Source organism: Chaetomium strumarium (assembly GCF_033439665.1).
Source record: "Chaetomium strumarium strain CBS 333.67 chromosome Unknown B0T15scaffold_2, whole genome shotgun sequence".
NCBI classification, from domain to species: Eukaryota; Fungi; Ascomycota; class Sordariomycetes; order Sordariales; family Chaetomiaceae; genus Chaetomium; species Chaetomium strumarium.
Window position 1 is genome coordinate 1,726,900 of NW_026944430.1, and position 27,790 is coordinate 1,754,689.

General features: G+C 55.9%; 10 protein-coding genes across 10 annotated transcripts; 3 read left to right on the forward strand and 7 right to left on the reverse strand.

Annotated features, from left to right (window-relative positions):
- The first annotated feature begins 2,550 nt into the window (after window positions 1-2,550).
- Window positions 2,551-3,995, forward strand: B0T15DRAFT_102314 (uncharacterized protein). The gene has a single exon (XM_062861374.1). The coding sequence runs from the start codon at window positions 2,644-2,646 to the stop codon at window positions 3,793-3,795; it is 1,152 nt and encodes a 383-aa protein (XP_062724012.1). The 5' UTR covers window positions 2,551-2,643; the 3' UTR covers window positions 3,796-3,995.
- Window positions 3,900-4,439, reverse strand: B0T15DRAFT_102361 (uncharacterized protein). Its single transcript, XM_062861375.1, has 2 exons — window positions 4,293-4,439; window positions 3,900-4,218 (listed from the first exon to the last, which is right to left on the reverse strand). Exons 1-2 carry the CDS (start codon window positions 4,327-4,329, stop codon window positions 4,004-4,006), a joined length of 252 nt encoding a protein of 83 aa, XP_062724013.1. The 5' UTR covers window positions 4,330-4,439; the 3' UTR covers window positions 3,900-4,003.
- Window positions 4,440-7,199: 2,760 nt separating this feature from the next.
- Window positions 7,200-10,339, reverse strand: B0T15DRAFT_102303 (armadillo-type protein). Its single transcript, XM_062861373.1, has 3 exons — window positions 10,117-10,339; window positions 7,393-10,020; window positions 7,200-7,328 (listed from the first exon to the last, which is right to left on the reverse strand). The coding sequence occupies exons 1-3, from the start codon at window positions 10,216-10,218 to the stop codon at window positions 7,227-7,229; spliced, it is 2,832 nt and encodes a 943-aa protein (XP_062724014.1). The 5' UTR covers window positions 10,219-10,339; the 3' UTR covers window positions 7,200-7,226.
- Window positions 10,340-11,612: 1,273 nt separating this feature from the next.
- Window positions 11,613-12,614, reverse strand: B0T15DRAFT_102521 (uncharacterized protein). The gene is made up of 4 exons (XM_062861378.1): window positions 12,587-12,614; window positions 12,245-12,535; window positions 11,875-12,183; window positions 11,613-11,804 (listed from the first exon to the last, which is right to left on the reverse strand). Exons 2-3 carry the CDS (start codon window positions 12,425-12,427, stop codon window positions 11,914-11,916), a joined length of 453 nt encoding a protein of 150 aa, XP_062724015.1. The 5' UTR covers window positions 12,428-12,535; window positions 12,587-12,614; the 3' UTR covers window positions 11,613-11,804; window positions 11,875-11,913.
- A 433-nt stretch (window positions 12,615-13,047) lies between these two features.
- Window positions 13,048-14,440, forward strand: B0T15DRAFT_508726 (N2227-like protein-domain-containing protein; the record flags this gene model as incomplete). The annotated part of the gene is made up of 2 exons (XM_062867743.1): window positions 13,048-13,139; window positions 13,282-14,440. The coding sequence occupies 2 exons, from the start codon at window positions 13,048-13,050 to the stop codon at window positions 14,438-14,440; spliced, it is 1,251 nt and encodes a 416-aa protein (XP_062724016.1).
- A 58-nt stretch (window positions 14,441-14,498) lies between these two features.
- Window positions 14,499-15,687, reverse strand: B0T15DRAFT_102365 (uncharacterized protein). The gene is made up of 3 exons (XM_062861376.1): window positions 15,466-15,687; window positions 15,345-15,401; window positions 14,499-15,250 (listed from the first exon to the last, which is right to left on the reverse strand). Exons 1-3 carry the CDS (start codon window positions 15,570-15,572, stop codon window positions 14,557-14,559), a joined length of 858 nt encoding a protein of 285 aa, XP_062724017.1. The 5' UTR covers window positions 15,573-15,687; the 3' UTR covers window positions 14,499-14,556.
- A 597-nt stretch (window positions 15,688-16,284) lies between these two features.
- B0T15DRAFT_102393 (uncharacterized protein) lies at window positions 16,285-18,730 on the reverse strand. The gene is made up of 2 exons (XM_062861377.1): window positions 18,305-18,730; window positions 16,285-18,241 (listed from the first exon to the last, which is right to left on the reverse strand). The coding sequence occupies exons 1-2, from the start codon at window positions 18,572-18,574 to the stop codon at window positions 16,310-16,312; spliced, it is 2,202 nt and encodes a 733-aa protein (XP_062724018.1). The 5' UTR covers window positions 18,575-18,730; the 3' UTR covers window positions 16,285-16,309.
- A 402-nt stretch (window positions 18,731-19,132) lies between these two features.
- On the forward strand, window positions 19,133-21,343 carry B0T15DRAFT_523903 (phosphatidylserine decarboxylase-domain-containing protein). The gene is made up of 3 exons (XM_062868728.1): window positions 19,133-19,425; window positions 19,525-19,874; window positions 19,937-21,343. The coding sequence occupies exons 1-3, from the start codon at window positions 19,420-19,422 to the stop codon at window positions 21,159-21,161; spliced, it is 1,581 nt and encodes a 526-aa protein (XP_062724019.1). The 5' UTR covers window positions 19,133-19,419; the 3' UTR covers window positions 21,162-21,343.
- A 147-nt stretch (window positions 21,344-21,490) lies between these two features.
- Window positions 21,491-22,212, reverse strand: B0T15DRAFT_490832 (Nitroreductase-like protein; the record flags this gene model as incomplete). The annotated part of the gene is made up of 2 exons (XM_062866725.1): window positions 21,491-21,743; window positions 21,824-22,212. 2 exons carry the CDS (start codon window positions 22,210-22,212, stop codon window positions 21,491-21,493), a joined length of 642 nt encoding a protein of 213 aa, XP_062724020.1.
- A 1,279-nt stretch (window positions 22,213-23,491) lies between these two features.
- B0T15DRAFT_102593 (uncharacterized protein) lies at window positions 23,492-25,941 on the reverse strand. The gene is made up of 2 exons (XM_062861380.1): window positions 25,856-25,941; window positions 23,492-25,643 (listed from the first exon to the last, which is right to left on the reverse strand). Exon 2 carries the CDS (start codon window positions 25,461-25,463, stop codon window positions 23,616-23,618), a length of 1,848 nt encoding a protein of 615 aa, XP_062724021.1. The 5' UTR covers window positions 25,464-25,643; window positions 25,856-25,941; the 3' UTR covers window positions 23,492-23,615.
- Window positions 25,942-27,790: the final 1,849 nt, after the last annotated feature.

The window sequence follows — 27,790 nt, forward strand, 5'->3', positions numbered from 1 at the left end:
GCTTCCAAGTTCTTTTAAAGCTCGGACAACGGACGGGATGTGTTCTTAGAGTCTTACCTACTTGGAGGTACGTACTCCGTACATAAGGCTTGAAAGCCAGATCTTCCCGGTCGACTCGGCTCCATAACGTAGGATACCAGTGATAACCTTGCTCGCTTGATCCGCAGCTCATCATTCCCATATCCGTCAGGAGCGCTTTGAGGGTCTGAGTTGTGTGAGATGCAGATGGAACCCTGGTTCAAGCCCTTGGGCCGATGGCTCGCAGATCGGAGCTTCTTGGAGAATGCGCCCGCTGATTGGCCAATGCGACCGTTTTCTCGTGTCCATTTTTGGCTTCCCGCCTCGCGAAGGAAGGCTGGCTAGCTAACTTACCTGTGTAGGTTCAAAACCCTTGCGCCTGGCGAAATTACTCCTAACGTTACAGTTTTAGTGTACTCTCACAATCAATGTGATCATGTTCTGAGGTGTGTAAATTCTGCTGTTTTCTCCAGTCCACCAAGTGATGTCATGAGGAAGTCGATCGCCTTTCGCCAGTCAAATCAGATCTTCACCGAGCCAAGCTACAGTTTATTTCCTTTTCAACGATCGGGTCCGGGTCGAAGATTTAGTCGCCAAGCTTGGCACGGGATCTTCCAGAGACTCGGATAATGATTTATATCGACAACCTGGAAAGCGGAAACGTGAGTCGAGCAATGGTATAACCATTGCATACGGACTAGCTTGGGACTATTAGTAACTGCCCTACACGCACGATGCGGGACGCCTCGACAACCACTGAGGCATGCTGAAACAGGGGAATCAACCCCCCGCCGGGGTTTCCAGCGACTTGTGCTATCCAACTTAATACTGGCCTTACTGACCAATCTATCTGCTTTGATGGCCAAATGTGACCGGGGCCTAGAAGGCCTCGACTCTCCAACAGACAGAAGTGTTGATGATAGGAGTAAGCGCCTGTTAGGTACATGCAGTCGGCGTTAGCACAGAGCTGCTTTAGTCGATACCAGTGTCTGGGGCAGGCATGGACTGTTTGCTTGAACCTAGTAAGTAGTCTTACGGAGGGACCTGTCTGTATTCATTAATTGATAACTGCCACGGAGCATCTGCCAATTCTGTTTCCCGAGTTTGCCGTAAACCCTCACCTTCCGGACAGCCAGCAACCTTGGGGCCCCATGGACCACCGTGCCGCAAGGCCGCCGCTGGGGTACATGCATGATGTGCATACGGTACCTACCTTACCTAACATACACTTGTTTGCCAGGAGAGTCCATACGTGGTCGGCCCTTGAGCCACCCATGGAGAAACATGATTCAAATAAGCCCACCTCTGCTTTCGTTACCAAAATTCTCCCTGTCATGCGAAGTCGGTGCAGTCAGCAATAGGCTTCTCATCAAAGTCATTCGGCGAGCGGGCGAGCGAGCGTGACACAAGCGAGCGGGCTTTTCCAATTTGGGGTTAGACTGTTTCTATTCTTGAAGTTAACCTTCTCGGCACCTTTCCCCTCGATTTCTTTCCGACATGGCTCCACTCTGACGTCGCTTACCACATTAGGCCGAGCTGGGCGAAATGCAGGACTGCAGAACCAATCATCAGTTGCACCACTGCTGGGCACCAAACTGCTGCATACAACGTTCCACCCTCTCGTGGCTCTCAACTTTTCCAGATTGTTCGCCCCCCACTCCTCACACGGCTGCCCGGGACCAGATCTGCTGACTGCAAAGCAGTCAAGGTTGAGGCTGTTTCCTATTCTCACTTGGCCGTACCGGGAACCAGAGTATCGGGCCGTGAAGATGTGGCATGACTGCGCCGAGGCAACGATACAGCTCCGTCATCACAGGGGCGACCAGTCAGGGCACCACATAATGCATGCACAGGGAAATTCGGGGTCGCCACCAGGTGCAACGAAGCAATCGCGGAGCCTCACACACAGGGTTCTGATCAAGGACCGTTTGTCGGCTTGCATACCAAGCCGGTCATTGCTCAACCTGATGCAGTTCTTCATCGACACTGGTTCAGGGCGACACTCGTGATGTTACCACATGGTCCGTGATGTGATCCTCTCCTGAGGGAACCTTGATGGGCTTCTGTTCAGCATGCTGCCGCTGCCCACGGCCTATTCTGATCAGATAGGCAGTTGCTGCTGTATGTCCATGGGCAACCAACAAAGCTCACAAGTTCGGGGCCCGGAGAACTTGGTTTTTGAAGCAGTGAGTATGTCAGGGGAATGCCGGGTACAGAGGCCGCAAAATTCGTGGTCTGCAAACGTGACCCGCAAGTCTTCGAGGAAAAGTGGAAGCAGTGGACCAAAGAGGTAGACAGCATTGAATGGGCATGATGGGGTCGAGTCCGAAGCAATCAAGGAAACTCCTGAGCAATGATAGGGTTGGCATGGCAGACGGAACCGTCGGCGAAACTATGCGATGAAAGCCGAGGCACTCACTCTTGAGGGCGCAACCCCGTCCGATCGGGACGGGGAAGAGCGGCAGAGGGATAATAACACGCTAAGCAAGTGATGTTAACCCTGAACATCCGCCACCATTTGCATCTCAACTCCTGATTAATAAAAAAATATGTAAGTTGCTCTTCTCTTGAAACCAGACTTCCACTCGGCACTCATTCGGCACTCATTCGGCCATACGCCCGCCAATGCTAAGCATCAAGGGGGCGGAGTCCGGGGTCCCGAACCGGGCCTTCCGACGGGGGCGAACCAAGCCCCGGGTACCGACTGTGGGTGGCTCTGCTAAATATAGCTCTTGGCTGTTCGTTCTCATGATGGTCCGTCCATACGTGTATGGTGGTGAGTACAAACCTCCAAAGTTCAATCGTGGCCACAAAAGAAGACGGCCACACCGCGGCATCACCCATGATGGAGTGACTACGGCAATGGACTCCACTGCGCGAAACAATCTCTTTCCCCTTGCCTGCCCCTCGACGTCCTGCTCCCGAGGAGATACCATCGCAGTTCCGGAGACTCACTGCTTGCTCGTTCTTCGACCAATGCCGAGGAGGCAATCCCAGGCTTGTTTAACGTGTTGTTACGCCGCCGCGGTGGGCAAGGGAGTCATACAGAGACCGTTACAGGGCTTGGGGGCCGTCCGCCTGCGTGGCAACTATACCCCTACTGTAGACCGCAGGGGGCCCGGATCCGGACCAGACACGCGGATTCGGCTCGCAACGGCGATACCCTCTCCGCGGTCTCTGTCAAGTGAGCGGAGGCGCTTCGAGAAGCAAACCAACAAGCCCTCGCTCCGTACATACAGGTACCAATGCCAAGATACTTCGCAGAGGAAGGCGACCGGGAGAGTAAGAGCCGTTTTTCCTTTCCAGCAGACGGCGGCGCCGCATCCCCACTGTCTCCTCAGCATGCCACGACAGTGCCCAGCTCCCAAGTCAGGAAGTTCACCACTGCAGATCCACGGATACACGGGGGCTGGGAGGCAGTTGAAAGTATACACAGCAGTCGAGACAGAAACAGAAAGCAGCAGCATCACCCCATCCATTGGCCGTCTATGGGGACGAGTTGCGGATTTGCTGAGAGCGTTGGAACGTTGCCTCAACTCAAGACGTCCACACATCTTTCCCGTCTCGCAATATGTTCGCCCCTGTCTACCAGGGCTCCCCGACAAAGCCCCGGTGAGGAGACAGCGCGGGAGAGAGAAGCGTTCAATGCAGGCTTTTTGTTGGTTCTTGTTCGAAGAGGAAAGAACACGCCCGAGTCACACACCGGTCCTTACACTACATCGGCCGGACTTGGCCGATCTAACCAGGGCGGGTGCTTGCTTGGTATGTAAGTGTTAATGATATTGAAGGGGGACCAAGATCCTGCTGTGACTTCGGATGTGGTGCATGTGTCTGGCTACCTACGCAGCTAACTAAACAAACCAGAGTGTAATGTCCCACCAATGATGTTATGTTGGAAGCAACTCCGGCTCACAGTAGACTGTTCGAGAAACTGCGCCAGCCTGCCGACCGGCAACCTCGTCACTCCGTCTACTGTGTAAATAACCTACACAGTAAAGTGTAAATAGAGTACACGTGTACCAGGGCAAAACATGGTGAACTGATTGCCGGGAAAGCAGATCGAGGTGATCGACGACGGACGAACCCATGGGCTCGTTGATCGACACATCTCCGTCGCTGTGTCGGGTAGGTGCTGGAATGTCTCGGTAGCGAGAGCGCCTCGGTTACTCGTGGCTGGCGTTGACATAACGTTAACTAACCCTCCCCCCTTGTATCAATTCTAGAACATCCACAGTGCTGTACATACACTACACTAGGTATTGTACAATACATACATGCATACATAACAGTGCAGCAGCGTGCATTTACCATGGTTTGGGCCGTCTGTTGCCCTTGGGATATTCGGAGGTTTCAGACTTGGGATCACCAGGTTTTGAGATTGTGGATATCCATCTATCATGCCCCGGCACTTGAGTCCCAGATCCGGGGGGTGGTGGTTCGGGATTGCTTTAGACACCGAGCACTGCGGTGGGTGTAGCTGATGAGATCTCTCCCCCCGATCCGGCATCTCCGCCCGCTTCCTTTTCGGCGATCATGGGCTGATGCACCGCATGGGCAGGTGAAATCCACTTACATAATGTACGTAGTACGTACCGACGTTGTTGCTCTGCCGGCTCTGTTCTAAGGTAGTTAATAAGTGTGAGCTTCTAACCATAAAATGTTTAAAATCACACAGTACAGCGGGTGGGACATGGCGCGCCTGAAAACGCTCCGAGCTCCGCTCGAAGCTCCGGGAACCGGTCCGGGAAAGGCTAGGCGCGTGCGCGCGCGAGTTCCGCACGCTGGCAGCCCATTTAGGAAAGATTACCAGATTAGGAAGACAAACGGGAGATGCCGATAGAGCCGAGGATTGACGGTGATCAAATCCACCACACTCGATCCATCCTTCTTCATTCAAGGTCAAGATTGGCGGCTGAAGCGGGCTGAAAAGCTTCTCATCACCACCGAAACGAAACAGTACGACGCCGGATGCTGTACGGATTAGAGAATGCGCATCCTGTTTGTGGCCGCGGCAGACGAAATGGGATGTCGACATGAAGGCCCGCGCCGGACAGCAGCACTTGATTGGGCAACAAGAATCGAGGCTGGCAGGAACGCCACAATAAACAACACTGCATCATGATGTTACTTTAACTATGCGCTCAGGGGCTGCTTCATCGACGTTACCTGGACATGCGCATCACCGTGGCTGCAACAACTCAACAGAGGCCGTCGTCGACTGGAGGAGTAACGAGGATACTGTGCAAGAAGAAGAATTGGCGCCTGGTCTAACGTTATCATGCGTCCATCTGCAGTGCTGCACAGCCACAACCTGGACCGGGGAGGTGACACAGAATCGACACCATCCAATCCACCAGTCGTGGCATTCCCACAAGCGTTGAGGTGTGCAGCAGCCCCTTTTTTTTCAATCGAGACGCTACCGCCGACGGGACAAGGCGCCGTCAATGTGCCGTGACCGGGTTGAATAGACTGGGCACAGCTCCGCACCATCACCAGCAAGCATACTATGTGCACTACCTAGGTACGTAATCCCCTTAACTATCTTTTTGGGGGGGAGGGCGAAGGGGACCACACTGCGCCTGGTAGGGCCGGTAGGGGGGCCGGTAAGCAGGGGCAGTAGGGCTGTCGACAACAGTTGGAGATCTTTACCGGGTGATCCCCTTTTGAGGGTCTTTGTTCCGCTCTGGCGTCCCAAGGTACACAGTGCACATTGCAGACATTGATCAACGTTGACGCCGAAACGGCAATCACCGAATCTCTGCTGTGTAGCTTGACATCCAGACCGCTAACTATCGTGTGAGTTTGCAAGGGACGGACCTCCATCGCACACCGCTCGGCATTCCTCAAGTGCCGAAACAGCATGAGGTCCCGCCCTCGTTGTCACGACACGCACTACTTAATGCGGAGGGTACGTGTACAACAGGTACAGACGCAGAATGCCGGCTCACCCACTTGTTGATAGAAAGGGGCAGCTAGCTCTTAACATGCCGGAAATTCTAGCCGGCGTGTGTAGGTGCAGGTGTGGTTACATGTGCCAGACACAGGTATGTATAGTAGCTACTACCTTAGCCACTAGGGTATACGCAGCCTTTCGGTTTTGAACAACACAACCAAAGAGACCTCATCATACGGGATCAAGCATTTCACGGCTCAACTGGACCTTGCCGACCTAGCTCAAGGTACCTTAGGTAGGTAATGGACGCCAACGCCAGACACACAAACGCCTTCGACTACTACCCTCAGCACGACACTATAGAGCTATGCTATCTAAAGGCTATCTAATGACCTATATCTAAGTGCAAATGCAAACGCAACAAATCCCCACCACCGGCTTGTCTAACATACCCATCTCGCCCCTCATGATGCAATTCCTCGAGGCTATGTACGTCTGCCCATCTCTCCATGGAGCTCACCATCCACACTTCGTACCCAGCAGCTTCCCTCCCCACCGCAAAGTTTTACCAAGATCCAGCCACAGTCACCATTACCCTTCCGCATCGCCGTGGTTTGCAGATTCCCCAACCAGCAAACACGCTGGCCTCCCGAGCCGCCAAAGATATTGTTTGTTTTTGTTTACTAAGCGCCATCCTGGGACCGGGTAGGGCCTTTCAGCAAAATTCTGCTCGACGCAAGCCATGAGCAACCCCACTCATCCCGAACAAAACCCAGAGCCATTCAACCAATCCGAAGAACACTACTCCATTGACCACGCTCCTGCCACCCCTTAGTCCTGGATGCTTCCCCGACGGAGGCCCCGTCAGGAGAGCGTTCCAACCCCCGACCATCCAGCACAGGTGCTCATCAAACCCGTACCATCCATCCCGGAAAGTGTCACCCTGCCACCTGCCGCGGGCACTGAGACTCAAGTCTCCACCAGACGCAAAAGAATATCCTCATCATTTTTTTCTTCCTCTGCTTTTTGTTTGTTGAGGGATCCGAAGTTCAGCAGCATTCCATTCATTCTCTCCCTAGCAGCTTCAGCCACGCCCATCATGTCCCCAAGTGATTCGTCCCACACGAATGTGTGTCCTTTGGCTCAGTCTCATTTCTCTGAGACTCCCAGTAGGCCCCAAAGAAAGACGGTTATTTACTGGAGCATGACTCGTGTCAGGTATTGGGCTTGCAAGAACATATACGCGCATAGCATGTTTTGACGGGCAGCGTTCCTTCGGCTTTTCGTCCTTTCGAACCAGAGCTCGGATTTCGGGTTATAGAGCATAGGTTGCCTTCAGGGCTTGCTGGTCCTCTGGCTGAAGTTGTGCGACAAAGTGGTCGAACTGGGGTATGATTTGCCGGTAGAGATTGAGGACCTGCTCATCCATCACCGTCAGCGTTACTGGTCACAGGGAACAGTGCAAAGAAAGAGGGACTCACGTTTTGCAGCACGTCATGAAGCTCCTTCTTCATGGGGTTCTGCAGCGTCAGATCGCGATACCGTGCAATGGAGGTGAAGAAACGCAAGAGGTGCTTCTCCATCGACTGTGGGTTCTGCGCCACCACCATGCTGAACCCCTTGAAGGCCGACGCCTTCTCTTCGGTCGGGTCGATGTCGTCCATCGAAGCGATGAACTCTCCCGCAAACTTGGGCAGATGCGGGGCAAGAAGATCGTAGTTGTCAAGGCCCAGCCTGCCCAGCGCAATAGCCGCGTTTTCATTGACACCAAAGGGCACGATGGGGTTGGAAATGATCTCGACGAAGCGCTGGAGTAGCTCCGGGACGAAAGGCGCCATGCCTTTCTTGTATTGCATGGCAATCTCACCAGCGCTCCAGCAGGCGTTATTGATGACACCGAAGCTGCCGTCGACCTCTTCGTCAAGAATGCTCTCGAGGTCCAGGCGTCTGAGGAGGATGGGCAGGATGGAGGGCAGGAACGGCTTCAACTGCTCGAACACGAATTTCGCGCAGTCGCCGAGGAGGGCGTAAGCCGACTGTTGCACCTCGTCGGCCGGGTCTTCCATGCAGAAGCTCAAGAGCTCAAAGAAGGCCGGCTGGCTGTTCTGGACCAGCTTCGCCGCCTTTACATTGTCGAGCGCCTGGATGATCGCGCTCAGGAGATCCAGGCTGGTGACCAGGAAATCCTTATCGGGCTGATCCAGCGCAGGGTTGTTGTTGGCTGCGAGCGTTTGTTCCAAGTTTTGGTGGATGATGTTGACGCAGCGCGCGAAGATGGGCTCGGCATAAGGGGTAAATGCATCGCCAAGGGCAATGGCCACGTAGGACAGACATTCCAGGAGGGGAAACATCTCTCTGGACTGATCAGGCACCTTCTGCCATCGGTCGATAAGCGCGGGCATCAGTTGGTTGCAGAGCTCGGGCCGCGCCAGCACAGGACCGATGTTTTCGGCCAGCGTCTGGACGCAGTCGTAGAGCACCCATCTGTTCTTGTCCTTGTACTTGTTGAAACACACGAGGTACTGCTGGATGATGGGACCGGCGAACGGCTCGATATTCTTCCCTGCCTTTTCCTCCAGATTCGCCATGGCTGACGCGCCGGCTTCTTGCACCTTCTTGTTCTTGTCGACCATCTTCCTGAGGATGCCGTCCATCATGGGCACGAAATAGGTCTGCTTCTGAGTGGGGTCTTGCAAGCTAGCCGCCCATGCCGAGTACCGGCCGAGTGTCCAACACGTTATTGTTCGGACGACCGGCTCGGGGTCGTCTAGCAGGGTGATGAGATATGGTATAAGTTCCGGGAGATGGGGGATGACGACATCCATGCAGCCCTCGGCGACGGCGCCAAGCGCAAGGACGGCGGCCTCACGATATGGCCAATCCTGATGCTTCAGGTTGGTCTGCAGATAAGGCAGGATGGAGGTGAACACGGGCCCACCGAAGTCGGTAGCGAAGACGTCGAGGGCTGCCGCCGAGCACTTGCGGAGGGTCCACTTCTCATCGGGATTCTCGTCGCCGCCCTCCTCGTCCGAGTCCTCAACCTCGCCTTCTTCCAAGCCTTCGTCCATGCTTGCCAATTTCTCATAAGCGTTGCTCTGGCTTGCCTCTGTCGACCCCTCGGCAGCGGCAGCGGCACCGCGCTTCAGGTTTTTCTTGGCAAACTGCGGCTTAATGTCCTCTTCCCTATCTTCTTCATCCTCATCATCTGATTCTCCTCCCAGCATGGCAATGTCTTCTGGGCTGTACACCATGCACTCCAATAGAACAGGTATGATCTTTTGTATGTAGGGTTCCAGATTCCGCCATAAGTTGTCGTGCTCGCCGACCGACAGCCAAAACTCGGCGGCCTCGCAGGCAAGGTCCTCGTCATCGCTCTTTTGCTGTGTAATAATGTACTCGACCAAACCACTGAGATGAGGAAGGAGTTTGTCTGGCCGGGTCTCGACAAGACGAACAAACGCGCGGCAGACCTGGCGGCGGACGTCGGCGACCGGGTCCTCAGAGAGGAAGAAGAGATGTTGTAGGAGGTCGTCGATGGAATTGAGCATGGCCTGGGACTTCCTGGGCGTGAAAACGTTGATGGCCGTTAGCGCCTGAGTGCGGACCTTGGGTAAGGGGCTCTTGGTCGCCTGAATGAACTTGGGGAGGAGGACGTTAAGGGGCCGCTGTCCGTTGTGTTCCCGCTCCAGCAGTTTGGTGTTGTCTTCGCAGATCTTGGCCATAGCAGCCATGGCACCTTCCTGGGCCTCATTCGATACCTGGCCCGTCTCATTGCTGAGTAGCTTCAACAGGTCCTGCAAGAGCTCGGGCCAGCTGTACAAGCCTCCACGGCGGATCATCTCAGTCGCAATATTGCCTGCATAGTTGCGAATCTGCGAGTTTTGATCCTGGATTCCCATCGGAACAGCAAGCTTGATCAGGGTGATGCTAGTCTCGGGAATCTTCTTGTAATCTGACTTGACATTGTTCTTGAGCATGATCGCGGCTGCCGAGCGGACAAGGTGCCAGTCATTGGCGGACAGCGAGACGCCCGCGGGCGGCTGGGTGCTCGAGAAGATGTAGGCTAAGTAGTTGTTTATGTCTGGGCTCGCTTTCGCTTGCACGAGCATCTGCGCCATGCCTTTTGGTTAGTTCGCCCTTTGCTAGTGCCAGTGCCATCGCCACCGCAAGCGCGCAGTTACAGAGGAAGATCCAGCACAACTCACGATCTCGGCCTGTTTTTGCGCATTCTTATCGAAGCCGCTCAGCGAATCCTTGAGACAGGCTGCTAGAGTCCGCAAGGACTCCTGGTTCGGCTGCCAATCCATCGCGGAGGACCGAGGTCGAGTATCGCGGGGCGGGGCAGAGTTTAGTTGCGGTTGGCGTGTCTTGATCTAGGAAAGACGAACGGCAAGCGCTGACTTCTTCGACGAGATTTTCTTGGAGGGAAAAAGACCTCTAGACAATATATCGATAGCGGCGGGTCACAGGACCTTTTTCAGTGGTTTATGTCTGCCCGGAGGATTGGCCGTGATCGCATTCTCTTGTCTGCGCAAGTGGGGTGAAGCTGTTAGCCTTGCGCACAAGGGGGTGGGCGGGCAACTTTAAGCAGACAGGAGGAAATGAAGCAGGTCAAAAGGGCGAAAGGACAAGCCAACCGCCGGCCAACTACACCTACACAATGGGTCTCTAGGGCGGACATACCTTGAAACTATTGTTGTTGCTGATCTGGCGTTGGTTCAATACATTAAGTAAACGTCTATCCGTATTTTGCTGAGCTTCAAAGGTCAGATATTCCATCGGATGTGGGGTGTTTCAAAATCGGTGTTGGCTTCTACTATCTCCCACCTGATTTTGGCCACCCGCAGCTTCGCGGGGTACAAAGTCAAACCGAGAGCTACAGTGGGGCTGCATGGCCCCTACGGCCAATCAAAAGCTACTACCTTAGCCATTTTCTGGTCACAAAAGCCGTACAGAAAACGCACCTCCACAGTCTAAGCGGTAACAAGTCAACCCAGGAAAATTGTATCGAAGAGAAGACGGGAGGAAGAGGAGAGAGAAGAATGGAAAGTAAACTTAAGAAGAAGGAGAAAACGATGAAAGAAATGAAAGAGACAGAAGGGATAACCCGGAAAGAAATTACTACTATTACGCATCTATCCGGCTGACGTTGATAGTGAGGTACTGTGAATGGACAATCTTTTGATCATGTGAGCTCGATTACCGTCTTCCGTACCTACCTTAATTATTAAGGTAGGCACCGGGTACGATATTTACCGTGCGAACAGAGTAACAAGCAAACGACGTGGAGGACTTGTAACCTGCAGGGTCTTCCAACAGCTTGAAGATCCAACAATGCACCGCGATCTTGCGTCAAATTGCTTGAAGCAAAAATCCGGTCGGCAGGCTGCTGCAAACCTCATGCTTTGACTGGGCACTAACTCGGGGTTTTCCCTGTCCTTCCGATAAGTACCACTACCCTTCTCATTCATTAAATCGTCTTGTTATTCATCTTAGGACCCCATACTGTGGCAGCACACCGGTCGGCCCACGTCACGCCCTGTGCGACATTGAAATGGGCCTGACTGCTGAACAAAGAGGGTGTCGTTTTATTAGCTTCCTTTTACGGTGGTCTTCGGGAACATGATACATGACGTTGGACACTAGCTCGCAGGCCTGATGGCTTGACCTGCATCCTCGAGGATCACCCCCCCGAGATGGGGCCAACGGGTTACCGAGCACCTCTATCACGGCAACCCATTTGTTGAAAACACCGTCCTCGGACCTTTGAGGTGGCCGGGGGCCGACTTGCAGCCAGACAAGTATCAGCGGTGATTGTGGTGGCCGTCATGAAGACGAAGTTGCAAGGGCGTAGCCACATCCCCGCTTCGTCTTGAAGCAGTTCTGTACTAGTATGTGTAGTCCCGAGTGCCTAGGTTCTCCTCTAGATATATGTAATAACCTCGACACACGCATCGTGTGGTGTTGGTTGCTGCCTCGATTCAGAAACTTCCGCATGGCAACTATTCCGGCCGGACCCCATCAGAGGGAGATTGGGCGGATCCGATGAGGGGTTGCAGTTGGGACAAGGTGACCTCGACAACCTTTTGGAATGCCTCCATCTCCTCCTCTACAGTGCCGCCCAAGCCAGTGCTTGCCAGGCTGATCGAGTTGCCCACGTAGGTCGGGCGCTGCGTCTTTCTTGCCAGCAACTTGGCCAGCCGCGTCGTGAACTCGATTGTCGGCTCAACCGTGCAAAGCGGCGTCGACAATGGCTGGCTTGGTTTGTATCTCTGAGCAAGGTTAGCAGCAGCGCGGAGGAACGGGCAGATGGGCTCAACTCCAGCAACGCACATCAGGCAACGCATAGACGAATGAACCCAACGGCGAGGGCGAGCCTGCTTCTTCCATGGACGCTGTTGTGAGGAAGAGAACAATAGCTTTGGGTTTGACGGTCAAGCGGAGGAAGACTCGTGTGTCCAATGACCGTGGTAAAGGAAAGGATGATTGGATTGGTGCCTCCATTGTGTGAGACATGGCTCCGGGTCTGAGTACCAGGTAGTATAGAGCAGCTTCAGAGTTTTCCAATCATGAGATCTTGTTGATGGAAAGAGCTGCAGTTGAGTCGAGGAGCAACTGGATCTTCTGGTGAAGGTGAGTTACGGGTCGTGGGGGTTAGGGTTGTGGGTGGCTTACAGTGGTAGAAGACACCACTTCCCTTTCCTGTTCTCCTTTGAATAAGTATCAATCACTCGAACCGGAATACACGGTCACAATGTATATAGCCCACATGAAAGATTCAGACAGGAGAATGGTAGGTAGCTTTATCCGTGGGCCCTCTTACCGGCAGAAGCCCTCTCGGATCGAGGTGCACCCGGCGATCCCGTTATAGCAACGTCAGGTCAGGTAAGGGTGTAAAATGTTCTCCCACCAGATATTTGTTGAATATTGTGAACCACGACATGCTGGTATTTTGACGGGACCCAAAGATTCGTCAGCAGCGTTATGCGGAATAAAGGTGGTACCGATGTTGTCGTGCTCCGAGAGACGCAGGCACCTGCCGGCTTCCGGCTCCGCTTGCCAAACACAACATTTCTTCGCGCTCCAACGTTTCTCCTACGACGACCGCATCAACAACATCCAGATCTACACAGGAAATGGAGGAGGACACACAATGGCAAGGCATCGAAAACGGCATTGATGATCCGGAAGAGCTCCAGGTCATCTACCGCACTCTAGACTCTTATCAGTGAGTAGTAATCTTGGTTTGTATGCGTCATCGGCGCATATGATGCAGCTCAGCGGCCCTGGTCGATTATATGACGCTCAATGCTGCGAGCACGCCCAATTGTTGACTCACCGAGACGCTTCAGCTACTGACTCGACGACAGACAATACGCCAAGATTGCCCATTTCCAATGTACACATGTACGCCGGCAGGCTTTCTATGCCCTGCCCCAGGCTCACTGGCAGAGGCTTGCGGCGCCCCCGTTCAACTACCTGGACACGTTGAACAGGATAGACGACGCGATCGAGTCTAACGCCGACCTGGCCCGCACCATCGTCAAGACGGGCCTCGAGATGTTCGGCATTGGCGTTCCGTCCGAGGGCGGCGAGCGGCAGTTGCCGCCGCAATGGAGTGGCTCGGCCAAGCCTAACGACATCGACAAGGCGCGCAGCACCATCCGCCAGTTCTACCGCGACTGGTCCGCTGCGGGGGCGCGGGAGCGGGAGGCCTGCTTCGGCCCCGTCATGCGCGCCATCGCTGCCGAGCAGCAGGCAAGGGGGCCGGATCATGCACCGCTCAAGGTTCTCGTCCCCGGAGCGGGCCTCGGCCGGCTCGTCTTTGAGCTTTGCATGAGCGGCTACGAGACCGAGGGCAACGAAATATCGTACCATCAGCTGCTAGCATCCTCATACGTCCTGAACGTCTGCCCACGTGCCGAGCAGCACACCATCTACCCCTGGATCCACACCTTCTCGAACCACCTTTCTCGCGCCAACCACCTCCGCAGCTATGCCGTCCCAGATGTCCACTGTGCGACCGAGCTCACACGCGCGGAGCAGACGAGACCGGTCGGCACAATGAGCATGAGCGCTGCCGACTTTCTATGTCTGTACTCGCAGGAAGACAGGGCGGCGGTGTATGACGTGGTGGCCACCGTGTTCTTCCTGGACACCGCACCCAACCTCATCCGCTATCTCGAGACCATCTTCCATTGTCTGAAGCCTGGCGGTATCCTGGTGAACAGCGGGCCTCTGCTGTGGCACTTTGAGGGCCGCGTATGGGACAGGGATGAGCACGAGGAGGGCGACGGCGATGCCAGCCACGACACTTCGGGCATAGCAGACCCGGGTAATTTTGAGCTAACGGACGACGAGGTGATGGCGCTGGTAGCCGATGCCGGGTTCGAGATCGTGTCGTGGAAGACGGGCGTCGAGGCGCCGTATATTCTCGACACGGAGTCGATGCTGCAGACGACGTACAAGGCGAGCACATGGGTAGCTCGCAAGCCGGCGACAAGTGCTGCTGACGTTCGGGCAGCCTGAGGCGTACTGTCACTGTAGACGTAGACAAACCCATTCGTACAGCAAATACAACCGGTATTGGCACCACTGCCCCCTCTTGCACCATCCACCGGAGCGTTCTGATTTCCCCTCTTGTATTACAACTTACTAACATCCAGCTGGCCCCTCTGCCACATCGCTCCGCCATCAATCTCAATCGCCGCCCCGTTCACATGTGCACCGGCCCTGCTCGTCAAGTAAACCACGGCCCCGGCAATATCCTCCGACCGCCCCAGCCGTCTCATCGGATTCGCCTTCGCGAGCTTCTCCACGCCCCCGGCCATGGCCAACAGCCCATTGGACATCTTGCTCGGGAAGAACCCGGGGCAGATGCTATTGACCGTAATCCCCCTGGGGCCCAGCTCCACGGCCAGGTTCCTCCCCAGGTGAAGCACGGCGGCTTTGCTCGCGCTGTACCCGAAGGTGGCCTGCTTGCCGAGGGTACCGATGCCCAAGCCGGCGACGCTGGAGGTGATGACGACCCTGCTGGGGTCCTCGGCACTGGCGCGCTTCTGCAGCAGCGGCGCGAACTCGCGGATCAGGTTGAAGACGCCGCGCACGTTGAGGTCCATGACCTTGGCGAAGGCGCCGTCCGGGTGGGTGTCGAAGGCCTCGCCCCACGTGGCGCCCGCGTTGGCGAGCAGGATGTCGACGTGGTCCGCGCCGTGCGCCGACACGCCCGCCACCAGCTGCTTCACGCCCTCGAGCGTGGCACAGTCTGCGGGCACGGGGATGGCGCGCGCCCCGGGGCGGAGGTTCGGCTGCGCGTTCAGGGCTGCGCAGGCGGTCTCGCTGGATAGAAGGGGCTACGTTAGTTGCGTATTGTCCATGTATGTACGTGACCCAGACCTCGTAGATGGATAGGCATTACTATGACTATACATACCAGGCTTTTGCTTTGCGGGAGGATATGAAGACCGTAGAAGCACCTGCTTGGAGGAGGCTACAAGAGGAACTGTTAGTAGGTGGCACGAAATAAAGGCGAGAAAGGAATCCGGAAGACGCACGCAGAAGCGGCGCTGAGGCCCAGACCGCGGGAACCGCCTGTCACCACGGCGACCTTGCCGTCGAGGGAAAAGAGGGACGAGAAGTCCTGGAGTTGTGCTTCGGCCATGGTGGATTAAATTACGAAAGGCGTAGTGACAAGGACAATTGGAATCAGGCGTGAATGATCCTACAGATATGCAAGTTGAGAACCTTGTCAGAGCAATTGTTCCGGGAGGTTGGACAATTTAGATACCTTCCAGGTCACCGTTATGTATAAGGTATCGGAGCCCCTGCCGTTTGCGGGGCATCGTGACAGCCTCGGTACGGCTACCGAGTCTGGGGTAACCGAAGTGGACGTCACCGGCGTTCCCCACTTCGGCGAACCACCAAGACGCCGGCGCCGAGACCAAACATCGGGCACCTAGTTATCAGGGGCCTGAACCACATGTAAGACAGTAAGTTCTCTTACATTTGGGATATTCTTGGTGGTTCTACCCATGTAATTCTTCTTCTGGCAGAGAACACCGTCACAAATGTTGTATGGTTGCTCACTTCCTGTGAACTAAGCGTGCTGATTAAGTACAATCCCGTTTGAAGGCAACGCTAGCGGAACATCCGTGACCCTCTCTCAAACTCCATGTTTCGTTGCGCTCGGGCCAAAGATAAGATATTCCCAACACATAATCTCAAACACAGGAGCAGCCCGAGTGTCTCCAACGCCTGGTGCAGACGCACCACCGTTGGCCCTAGATGTGCTCGTGGGGAGAGAAGGAAAGCAAAGGAAGGGAAGGGAAAGAGAACAGCTTCGACATGACAACAACACTTGTATGAGTCCCCAACGCCTGGCTAGATCGGAAAGTAACCCTATACCTCGACCAAAGGAGGCTGGGGCTCAGCCTGCTGCTGCTCGCGAGCCCGATCCGGCACCTCGCTCCTCTGTCCCTCTTGAGTCGCCGGGCTCTCCGTCGACTGCGCGGCCTCTGCCTCGGTTTCTTGTTGAGCAGCAGCCGCCGCCGCCGCCGCCCTCGCCTCCTCCGCAGCCCTCCTTTCTGCTCTCTCGCGTTCCTCCAGCTGCTGAATGTGTCTCTCGGCCACGCCAGGAGCAAAACTCGCCAGGAAGAGAATACTGGCCCTCTCGATGCGCCTCACTTGGTTCCTAAGCCAGTGGCCGTTTCGCAGTCGCCTCTGCGCGACCAGCCTTGCTGCTGCCTGCGCGGGGTCCGGGCCCGCTCCGTCAGACCCGGTTTGATTAAGGATTCCTCCTTGATTCCGGTGCGGATCTTGTGCCTGCGGCTGCTGCTGCTGCTGGAGGTCCGGATCTTCAAAGGGGATCATTCCCTCCAGCTGCTCCCTCACGGGATGGAATGCTTGGTTAACCATTCCATTGAAAATCCCAGTGTTGATGGCAAATACGATGAAGGCAGCAAATGCCAGGGACAGCCAACGCTCCCAGGACGGATTGGTATACGAGAACCACCAGGTGAAGGCAACCAGGCGGATGATCAGCCAGACATGCGGCCAGACTGCTGCTACAAGTGCGCCGGCTCCCGGATTGCCGGGATGGTTCATTCGAGGTGCCGCTTGCGCCGCCGCAGGGGCCGCAGGAGCTGCAGGAGCTGCAGGAACTGGAGGCGTTGCGGGGCCTGCAACTGGTCGGCGGCGAATGCCGGTCGGCTGCTCATTATGTGGTTGAGGGGCCGGCTGTTGCGGGACCTGAAAGACGGGCGGTTGGTGGGTGTGTGTGGGGGGAAATGGGATATGCACTGGTGGCTGGCCGGGACCGGTAATGGTCACCTGGCCATGTCCGAATCCGTGAGGGAGTTGAACATCAGGGCGATGGGTTCCAGGTAGCACGGATGACGACGTCCAGGCCCGGTAAGGGTTGGGCATCCATGTCAAAGGGTGCGCCCCGGGACTGGCGTATATTTCTGACGTGCTGTTGATCAGCAGTCCACGGGGACCGGTAGGCGACGAAAGGATGTACACCTCGGGGTGGCGTTGGGGCTGGGCTTGAGACTGCGGGTTGCTGGACTCAACGCCGCTCCCATGGCTGACAGACCGCCCTAAGCTGTCGGGGGTAGGCACTCGACTCGTGTTCCTTGATAGCCCTGGGACAACTGGAGTTGTAACGCCCGGCTGGATGGGCTGGATGGGCGTGTTGAAGTTGAAGTGGGCGAGCTCTGCCGCCATGTTGGCTGGTGGCCCGCCGGCGGCGTTTCGTTGCATGGCGCTGGTCATGGTTTGAGCGGCCCGTGCCGCGTCAGCTCCGTGGATTATGTTGCGAACTTCAGCCGCTGAGAGCGGCCGGGGACCGACGGGATCTGGGGTTGGCCCGGATCCTCCAGTAGGGGGGGGAGCCGCGACAGGCGTGATAATATATTCGTCGACCGTGATCGAGACCGGAGCCGCATTGTGCTGCTGCCGTTGTTGTTGTTGGTGTTGTTCGTGCTGCCGTTCGGCCTGCCGTTGTTGGACCCAAGCCTCGCGTAAGGCTTCTTCTCGCTGTTGGAGCTGCCTTATCCGCTGAATCAGATCTTGGTGCTGGTGGTGGTGAGGGTGTTGGTGCGGGTGTTGGTGTGGGTAGGCGTGCTGCGGAGGATGGGCTGCGGCTTGAGGCGCCCTAATCGGTGCTGAACCTGGCCGGGATAGGGTAGTGGTCGACATATGGCGGACGGTGTGTCGCCCGTTGTGATGGTGGCTATGGCTTTCCGGCCGAGGCACAGGGTCGCTGGACGGTGCAACATCACCAGTCTCTGGCAGCACCAGGTGAATCGTTTGTTGTTCACTAGTTCGGATCTACCAAGCCAGTTGGTCAGCAGCTCATCGACGACCTCATGGTCCAGGCACAAGTGAGCGTACCGTTTGTTCGCCGATGGTGTCTTGTAGCGTATCCGAGTCCCGGATTAACGGCCGACCTCGGTAGATCAGCCTCTGCTGGTTATCCGCAGGGCGACTCGGTAACGACTCCCGGATCTTCTCTTTAAGCTGCCGCACTGTCGTACCAGCAGGGAGGTCAGCGAACCTCATGCTCGGCACGCCAGCCGAGGGCGACAAGATCTGGAGGTTGAGAACGAGCGGGCCATCCTCTTCTGCAGCCGTTGGGGCGGCATTGGGTCGCTCCTCTGCCATCGCGCTCTATTTGCGTCGCGACTGATAAAAATCCAGATGATGCGCGTCGCGTCGTCTCGAATGATCGATGGAGAGCTTGGATTGACGAGCAGACGTTACGGTGGCAATGGTCAATGACCGTCTTGATCACCGTCAATCAGACAGCGAGCGCGACCAGGAAGGCTTGCTATAGCGCCTGGGGCTGTTTCTATGGGCTTCACAGGAATTCGGAAGAAAAGAAACAGCGGGTATGTGTTACGATATCCACGAAAACGAGAGATCTGAAGTTAGAAATGCCGCGGGCCTAACAGCCACATCTTTTAATGTTGGTGCATGTGCTTTGGTGTCCTGTTGGTCTCGTCTCTTGGAAAGATCGAGCATTGCACCTCCCACACCCATCTCAACTTTCCACGCTGTCATTCGGGAATCGGGAGATCATGCTTGATTTACCAGGCAGTGCAGGGTACGCCGGTACGGAAGTACTCCGTACCAGTGTGTACATCTAACCAACTCAGCCCCACCCTGAGCCCTAGCTAACTCGACATAAAAGTCCCTAGTGATCATGCCAATGCAGATTGAGAACCATATCTTTTATTGTCGCGATTAGCGAGATTGGCTATCATGCAAGTACCCACCGTATTTCTACAAAAGCCGATCGGGTCCCAAGCTGCTGGGCAGGCGGGAAACGCCGTTCTATCACTGGCTGCTCTCCTTCGTCCACATGCACACCCTTTCGTCATGAGCGTGACGGCTTGAGCTTTCGGACACACAGCGACATCCCGGTCTCGGGTTCCCCTCAGTGTTCGACCCTTCGGTCGTTGATTGGCTCCGGCTGAGCCTCCGTAGCTTCTACAGACGGGCCGACGATGCAGGTTCGTCTACCTTGACACACCCGTGCCACCGCTCTCTCTCTCTATCGACTCTCGAAGACAGCAGTTTTGCTAAAGCAAAGCAAAATGGCGTCCTTACAGATTGGTCTCGCCTCTAGAACTGTCGGGTTAGGTCGCTCGACAATTGCCCGCCGCACCACTTGCCGCGGCTGCCGTCATATCTCCCGGTCCGCTGCGCCGCGCCAAGCGCACCCGACCCAGCGCGTCTTCAGCCGCCGTTACTTTTCGCAGCAGTCGCACAGGCCAGGGGCCTCATCCAAGGTGCAGGACTCCAAGTTCCGCTGGTACCCCATCCCCGTCGGTCTCGGCGTTGGGTTTTTGGGACTGGTGCAGTTCTACAAGGTCTATACTAGAGAGCAGGAATGGCAGGCTGAAGATGAGCACGAGCAACGACCGAAGAAGAGGCCGCGGGTCCGGCCGGATGGTCCTTGGTAGGAATAGCCCCGACCTTGATGTGTCTGTGGCTCGGACCCTGGAGTTGACGGATTTCCAGGCAGGTGCGCATCATGTCAACCCTCCCCCTGAAGGCCATGTCCAGGCTATGGGGCAAGTTCAACGAATTGACGCTCCCGACCTTCCTCCGCGTACCCGGCTTTCGACTGTATTCATTCGTTTTCGGCGTCAACCTAGATGAGATCGAAGAGACGGATCTTCGCAAGTTCCCCAACCTGGCCGCCTTCTTCTACCGCACTCTCAAACCTGGTGCACGGCCCCTGGATCCGAATCCCAACGCTCTCCTATCCCCAGCCGACGGAAGGGTTTTGCAGTTCGGACAGATTGAAGGCGGCGACATTGAACAAGTAAAGGGGATGACTTACACCATTGACGCGCTCCTTGGCCAAAACAGCCCGACCCCGAGCATATCGGGCCAAAGCCCACTCGACGGCCCCCCCAAGCGAGGCGCTCAAGACCATGGGAGCGGCGAAGAACTCATCAAACGGGACGAGGAATTCGCCCGCGTCAATGGCATCTCCTACACGCTTCCAGACCTGTTCTCGGGCTCCATGAAGAAGCGGAAGAGCAGCCTCGACCGACCCAAAGACGAATCCGTCACGCCCTCGACCGAGTCCATCTCCGAAGTGCGCACTGAGCTCGCCCTCGGCGAGAGGTCCTGGCTGGACTACCTCACGCCGGGCAGCCGGCACCAGCTCCACTACGCCGTCATTTACCTCGCGCCCGGCGACTACCACCGCTTCCACTCGCCGACCAACTGGGTCGTGGAGCGGCGGCGGCACTTCGCCGGCGAGCTGTACAGCGTGTCGCCGTACCTGCAGCGCACGCTCCCCGGCCTCTTCACGCTCAACGAGCGCGTCGTGCTCCTGGGCCGCTGGCGCTGGGGCTTCTTCAGCTACGTCCCCGTCGGCGCGACCAACGTCGGGTCGATCAAGATCAATTTCGACAGGGAGTTGAGGACGAACAGTCTGACGACGGACACCGAGGCGGATAAAGCTGCCGAGGAGGCGGCGAAGCGGGGCGAGCCGTATCTCGGTTATGCCGAGGCCACGTACGAAGCGGCGAGCGCGGTGCTGAGGGGCCACGCGCTACGACGTGGCGAGGAGATGGGCGGCTTCCAGCTGGGCAGCACTATTGTGCTTGTGTTTGAGGCCCCGGCTGCGGAGCATGACGAGAGTGGCGGGCACAAGGGCGGGTGGCATTGGAACGTGGAGAGGGGGCAGCGGGTCAAGGTTGGACAGGCGCTGGGATATGTGGATGCTTAGATCTGCCGTGGTAATAAGGCGTAGAAGAAGAAGAAAAAAAAGAAAAGAGGTGTATTTGGGTAATGGTTGTAATGCTTGATCTCCAAAAATAGACTTGTGGCTCTTCTGGTTTGTTACGACGATACCTGGGGTGCAATTAAGACGAGATGTGTGCACTGAAGTGGCTACAAAGGCATTAAAAACCATGCCTCTACTAAGAATGCATCTTGCTAGTTCTACTCTACTCTAAGTATCGTTTCTAGCCGGCAAGTGATGCCTCATCCAACTCCATGCCATGCTAACCCAAACACACAAAAAAATCCCATCCCCTTTCCAGTTCTGCCCCCTTATTAAGCACCAAAGACCTTGAACTTCTCCTCCAGCGGGAGGAACGTCTTCTCACGGGCCTCAGCAACCGTCCTGCCGCCAAAGGGCATCTGCGCAATCAGCTTCCAGGTCGCGGGCAGCTTCCATGCCTCGGCGACCTTGACGTCGATCAGCGGGTTGTAGTGCTGCAGGTTGGCGCCGAGACCCTCTGCTTCGAGCGCCGTCCATACCGCGAACTGGAGCATGGCAGAGCTGTGGCCTGCCCAGGAAGGGAACCTGTGGATAATTTTTGACTGTCAGCAACCTCGCTCATTCTCACCATAAGACTAAAAAAAAAAAAAAAAAACCAAACCTACCGATCAGCATACAGCGGAAACCGCGCCTGCATGTCCTCCACGACGGTCTGGTCCTCGAAGAAGAGCACGGTGCCGGCGGCGCCCTTGAACATGGCCATCCTCTGGGCCGTCGCCTCCCACTGGTCGGCGGGCACGATCGCCTTCAGCACGTCGCTGGTGATGTCCCAGAGCCTGTCGTGCTCGGCGCCGAACAGCACGACGGCCCGGTTCGACTGCGAGTTGAAGCTGCTGGGGATGTGCTGCAGCGCCTCGGCCACGATGGTCTGCACGCGGCTGGTCGCGATCGGGAGGTCCTTGTTGAGCGGGTACACGCTGCGCCGGGCCTTGATGAGCTCCAGGAAGGTGTCCGCGTTGGCAGTGGCGGCCGGCGTCGTGGTGGTGCTGCCCATTTTGCTGCTGGTGGTGGCGAATGTACGGGGGATGGGAGCGGTCCTCGGAACTGGGATGGGACGCGGCTTCGGGTTGAGGGCTCGTGAGAGGGATTGGAAGGCGGTACGCATGTGTTTTAAGTGCTCAAGAGGCTGGTGGTGATGAGAGTGTGGGAGAGCGGATAGTGGTCATGTTCGGCGGACGGGTAGGTAGTATATATAGAGGCGGGATCCAGGAACAGTACCAACGCAAAACTGACCGAGATTCGTCCCGCTTGAGATTATCCAGCACACCACATCTGGAACAAGACAGAAGCCGCGCGCGATTCCATCGTTCCATTCTTGCAGGTATGTCGCCTTCACCCCCACTGCCACTTGGGCAACGAGCTTTCGAATCCCACTTCAGGGTATGTATGTACTGCATGTTCAGTTTCGCCCCCTTCCACACTAAGTCAACGGCTCTAAACTGGAGCAAGCCGCGCGCGAGACCGATGTGGAAAGCCTAGGTCGGTTGATTGGTCCAATCGCTGCGAAGCCTGAGTGCGTATGCGGTAACGGCACGTTCCGCTGTCGAGGTGCATTTTAGTGTACTAGTAAATGCCATGCTTCTTATTACACAAGATGTGAAGATGCTTTTACACTAAACTTAAAGGCCTGCTGCTTCTTCACGTTAGTAAGCCACGCCCTCTGCCCGCATAACCAACGCTCGCTGCCGGGCCATGGACAAGGACATGCTGCCTACCTACTCCGTATTCACATAGTATAACCAAGAGGTAACATTAGATCAAACTTCTGCTCCTTTGATGAGTCAAACGGCTGTGCATACATACCTGCCCACCATCGTGTCATGGCTGAATAAAAAAGCATTCTTTCTACAGCGTAGATTCTAGAATGCCGGCGAACTGGGTCCTGGGATGTCTCCCGTTACCTACAGATTTGAAACTGAGCGATGGGTTGGGCTGGGCTGACGGGTGCGGTAACGGTTGGTTCTGGAGCTTCTCGGCTCCGACGTGGTCCGTAACCTTGGGAAAGGTTATCTGTATCATACACCGTAGTAGTAATAGTCACGCCGTGTCTTGCGCGCACGGCGGAAAATTGCCGTCTGAATTGGTACTCTGTATATATACGTGGTCCCTATATGAACGTCAAGTCAACACACAGCCAGGCAGGAAATAACGGACGTCGCTAGGCCGCCCCTTCCACCTCCGAGTCTAGCTAAGTGTACATGATGCCTCTAGTTGTAGCCGGCCCGAGCCAATGGTGTAAAGTGGCATAACTCCTGGCGCCGTCCTGAAAGCCATATGCGCCTAAAACGCCTTCTCCTTTTCTCTTGCCGTCTCCCAAGCCATATCCGATGACCATGAGCGTGAGCGTGAGAGTCGAGGCAGATGAACCCCAAGTAGCATATCATAGCCATTGTGCGGCTACCAAGTCTCAGCGATGTACTGCCCAACCTCTCTCTTCAGGTTCCAGAACTGCTGAGCCTCCTCCCGCTCGAGGTTGCCCTTGTCCATGGCGACCTCGACAAGCGCCTCCTCGACACCCTCCCCCATGCCCTTGCTGCTGCCACAGACAAAGACGCGGCCATCAACCGAGTTGATGATGTACCAGACCAGGTCGGCCTGGGCCTTGACCTCCTCCTGGACGTAGCGCCCCTCGCCACGGCGGCTCTCCACGACGCGCTTCACCTCATCCTCGTGCACGCCCCATTCGCCGCTGTAGAGCTCGTCGACGAGCGAGTCACGGCAGCCCTGCAAGACCCAGACCTTGTTGGCGCAGCTGGCCGTCTTGAGGCGGCGCTGAACGAAGCCGCGGAAGGGCGCGATGCCGACGCCGGCGCCAATCAACAGCATCGGCCCGTCCGTCACGAACTCCTTGGCTAGCGGGTTCGCCATCAAGCCTTTGAACATGGGTATGTAAAACTCCGGGTCCTTCTCGCCTTGCCTCTGGGCCTCGAGGAACTTGAGCGCCTGCCGCTGGAAGAAGCCCGACCCGACGCCCGTCCGGGATCCCGAGCGCCAGTCCGCCGTCTCATGAACCGTGACGGCAATCTCGATGAGCCGGTGCTGCTTACCATCACGCGTCAGGAACGACTCGTGCGGGTCGTTCGACAACGAGTAGAAGCGGGGCATCAGGGTCTGCAGGACCGAGAGCAGCTGGTCCAGTGGCGGCTTGGCGCTCGGAAAAGCATGAAGAAGCTGCACGAGCGAGACATGCGGCCCCGTCCGGAAATCGCAGAACACACCCTGGCCTTCGGCCGAGCAGAGGTACAGGAGGATCTTGCGCTCATTGGCATCTACGGCGTGCTCGGCGAGGACGCGGAGTAGTTGCTTCGTGGGCGGGTACGACTGGATGTCGCAGCACCAGGTCAGCAAGTCTCGCCGGGTAGTGACGAGCTCGCGCGCCTGGTCGTCGCCCCAGACGGTGGGCCACCGTCCCTTGGTTGTCCGCAGCAGGACCGGCTTGTCGCGCAGGAAGCGGGGCACCAGAAGGAGGTCGAGGACTTCCTCGACCATTGATTCCTCGTTGGGAGCGGAGATCCCGATTGCCCCGCCCACCTTGAAGTCGACACCTTCGCCTTCAGGGTACTGTGTGACGTCCAGGTCGAAGTGGAAAGTTCGCTTCTCCGCGCCCGGGCGCGTCAGTTCACGGGTGTTGTGGATGCGCGCGGGGAAGACATGGTGCGGGGGATGCGGCTGAACGAAGGACGGCGGTTGTATCCGCGTGTCGAGATCTTCGAGACTCAAACCGTGCAACGTCTTCGCGACACCGCCCACTGCTGCTGATGCTGCGCCATTTTCGCCCAGCGAGACGGCCGAGTCAGCGGGAGACGGCACGCTCGAGGGTCTTCGCAGTGGCTGGAGGAAGGCAGTCTGTTCGGGCAAGTCGCACACGCCAGTGAGTGTGGCGGGTACTTGGTCGATTTTCAGACACAGCGATCGATATGCGTCGTTGTCGGGGAACTCTATTTGTTCAAACTTGATGTCGCCCTTCTTAGGCCGTCCCAGATCGAGGCAGCAACCGCCTCCGCAGCATCGCTGGATCAATTGCGTCCTGGTTTCGCCCGTGATGCGCTGCACGTCCACCGGGTTCTGGGCGATCAAGCGCGTCGATGCGCGTCGGCGGCGCAATTCCGGTTGGCGGGGCTCGTCCAATTCATCGGAGGAATCCGAGTATGTAAGCGACGGAGCGGTCGACGGCCCAGGATGAGGCTCCTCAGGGACGCTCGCGGCCGAGTGCTCGGCAAGAAGGAGGTCAATTTGCGTTGCCATTGTGCTGAGAATTCGCCTCGCCAACTTGTCTGGGGCGATTGCTGAGCAAAGAGAAGCGAGGACAGCGAGGAAAGGGGTGGTAATGGAAAGTCTTTGGCAGGTGTCAGGAGGCTGGCGTCATGGCCGAAAATCGAAAAAGGGTGGTTCAGAGCGAAGTGGACCGGGTCGAAGTATTGAATGCTTTACCAGCTTTCTTCGATTCAGCTTGTTGATGCTTTAAGGAATTTGTACCTTCCGGCTGACTATTCGAAGGGCACTAGTAGCTTGGTGCTTCCAAGTGGAAATGCCGCAATGGGTGCTCAGTGGCGGTTGATGATCTTAAATTCATCTCTCGTCATTGTCATGAGGACCGGAAAGGAGACACAGTGCGAGGAAAGATGGAGCGGGCTTACTCCTGAACGCTAGGTTTGCTTTTCCCGGTAGCCGTTCCTTGCCGACCACAAAGCCAAGTCCCCCCCTTCCCCTCGAACACCTAGGACTTGAGGTTCCCTTGCGATGGTATCCGCAAATCGCTCTGAGCTCTTGCTTCCCTTCGAGCATGGATCTAATGGAATACAATCAAAATCAATGACGCTCCAGTTCATGGTCGCCAGCCTCGTGATGTGGCGTCGCAACGCTGCTTGTAGTGGTAGTTATTAGCCTCGGCAGCAGGCCCCCAGCAGGCAGCGCCACAGTCCTAGGCTAGGTAACCTGGACAGGCACTCGTTTGAAGGTATCGCTCATGCCATTCTTCGGTCGAGGTAGATGAACACCAAGACCAGCCCGACTCATATCGAACCATGTACAGCCCATCGCACCATCAATTCATTGTCCCACACGGTATGGCTGACAGCCGTAACGAAGACCCTTCGAGAACATCAGACCACATCGGAATTGCTCCGCTCCCCCATCTCATCAGCTGGCGGGGGTTCCCCATTTGGACGGTGCTTCCACAGCCCTGGGTCTAGGTCTGGGAAGTGATAAGCAGGCAAAGTGCAGTGGATTTTAGACAGAAGAGTGCTGCCGTAGCGAACAAGCCCGTGGGATGAACTCATCAAGAACTTGCCTCCGAACTCGGCAAATGCTGCGCCAGCAGCGGCATGTACTGTGCGAGATTAAATTCAAAACACTGTATGACGCCAAGATATCTAATCAATCGGAATTATCAATCAGCCCCACATTGCCCCGTTGTCGGTTCCGGTCCCTCACCGTAAATTGGTAACTAACTAGATCACTTGTCAGGGGGTCTGGGGTCTGGGGGAAGATTTTAGCTTCTATACCTGGTACCCTTTCAATGAACCTAACACTTGTACCTAAACGCAGGTTAGAGAGCCGAACATACCTATCGGAGAGCCGAACAGAGGTCAAGAAGCCAAACGTAGGTCAGGGAGCGGCATATAAGAGAACCGAACGCAGGTGATAGAGCCGAATATAGGGCGATTAAGTATACTGAGCCAGGTGTTTCAACCTTCAGGAACGCCGTTAGTTGGGCTTAAGCACTAGGCATCTATGACTCACTAGCTAATCGTACGATTTGGTCCTCTCTACTAGGTAGGTTAGGAAGGAACGATGGCTTGTACACTCTCCAAGCCGAGTGTTGATACATTGTTGGTGTTGTATCTGATGGCTTCGACAATGGCAGGGGGAAATAACCGTTATTCACCAAATAACCGTAGTGAGAAGCAACGTTAACTGGCCAGAACAACAACCGTAAAATCTCCCCCATACACTCCCTGATACGCATCTGATAAGACAACCATCTACCTGATTCCCTCCAGACAACGCCGTCCACCAAACTTCGGTATCAGCCGGATAGATGGGACTTCTAACTCATCTTTAAGGGGTTTGCTTCCCCTTCCGTTAGTAACCTGCATACACAGGATGTATGTACTTGAAGCAAGTGGTTTGGAGGGGAGCCTCAACGCAAGAAGCGACGGCTCTCACGATGCCACATACTATATCTTGTACCCACATCGCATGTATGTATGTATGTAACCTACAAGGAGGCGTTGTGGGTTTGTTGTTTACGTAATGCTGCTGTTTGTCTAGGCAAGTGCTTCGCAAGTAGGTAGCGACATTAGCAGAGGACCTAGAACGCAATGCCATTTCCATGAGGGGCCTTGGCATAGCGTCTCGGATGTGTACCAGGAAGCGCGATGGCAGACGAGTGAGGTGTCTACCCAAGTACCTACCTAAGCACTTCTCAAATCGCCATAGTATCATGTGCTACCACTATGCGTGGATCGCCAGGGGAGATTTCGACGCATGTCGCTGATGATCATTCAAGGCCTGTGTCGAAGAGAAAACTGACTGTAGATCGACAGTGGAGGTCCATATCAAGCTGAGAG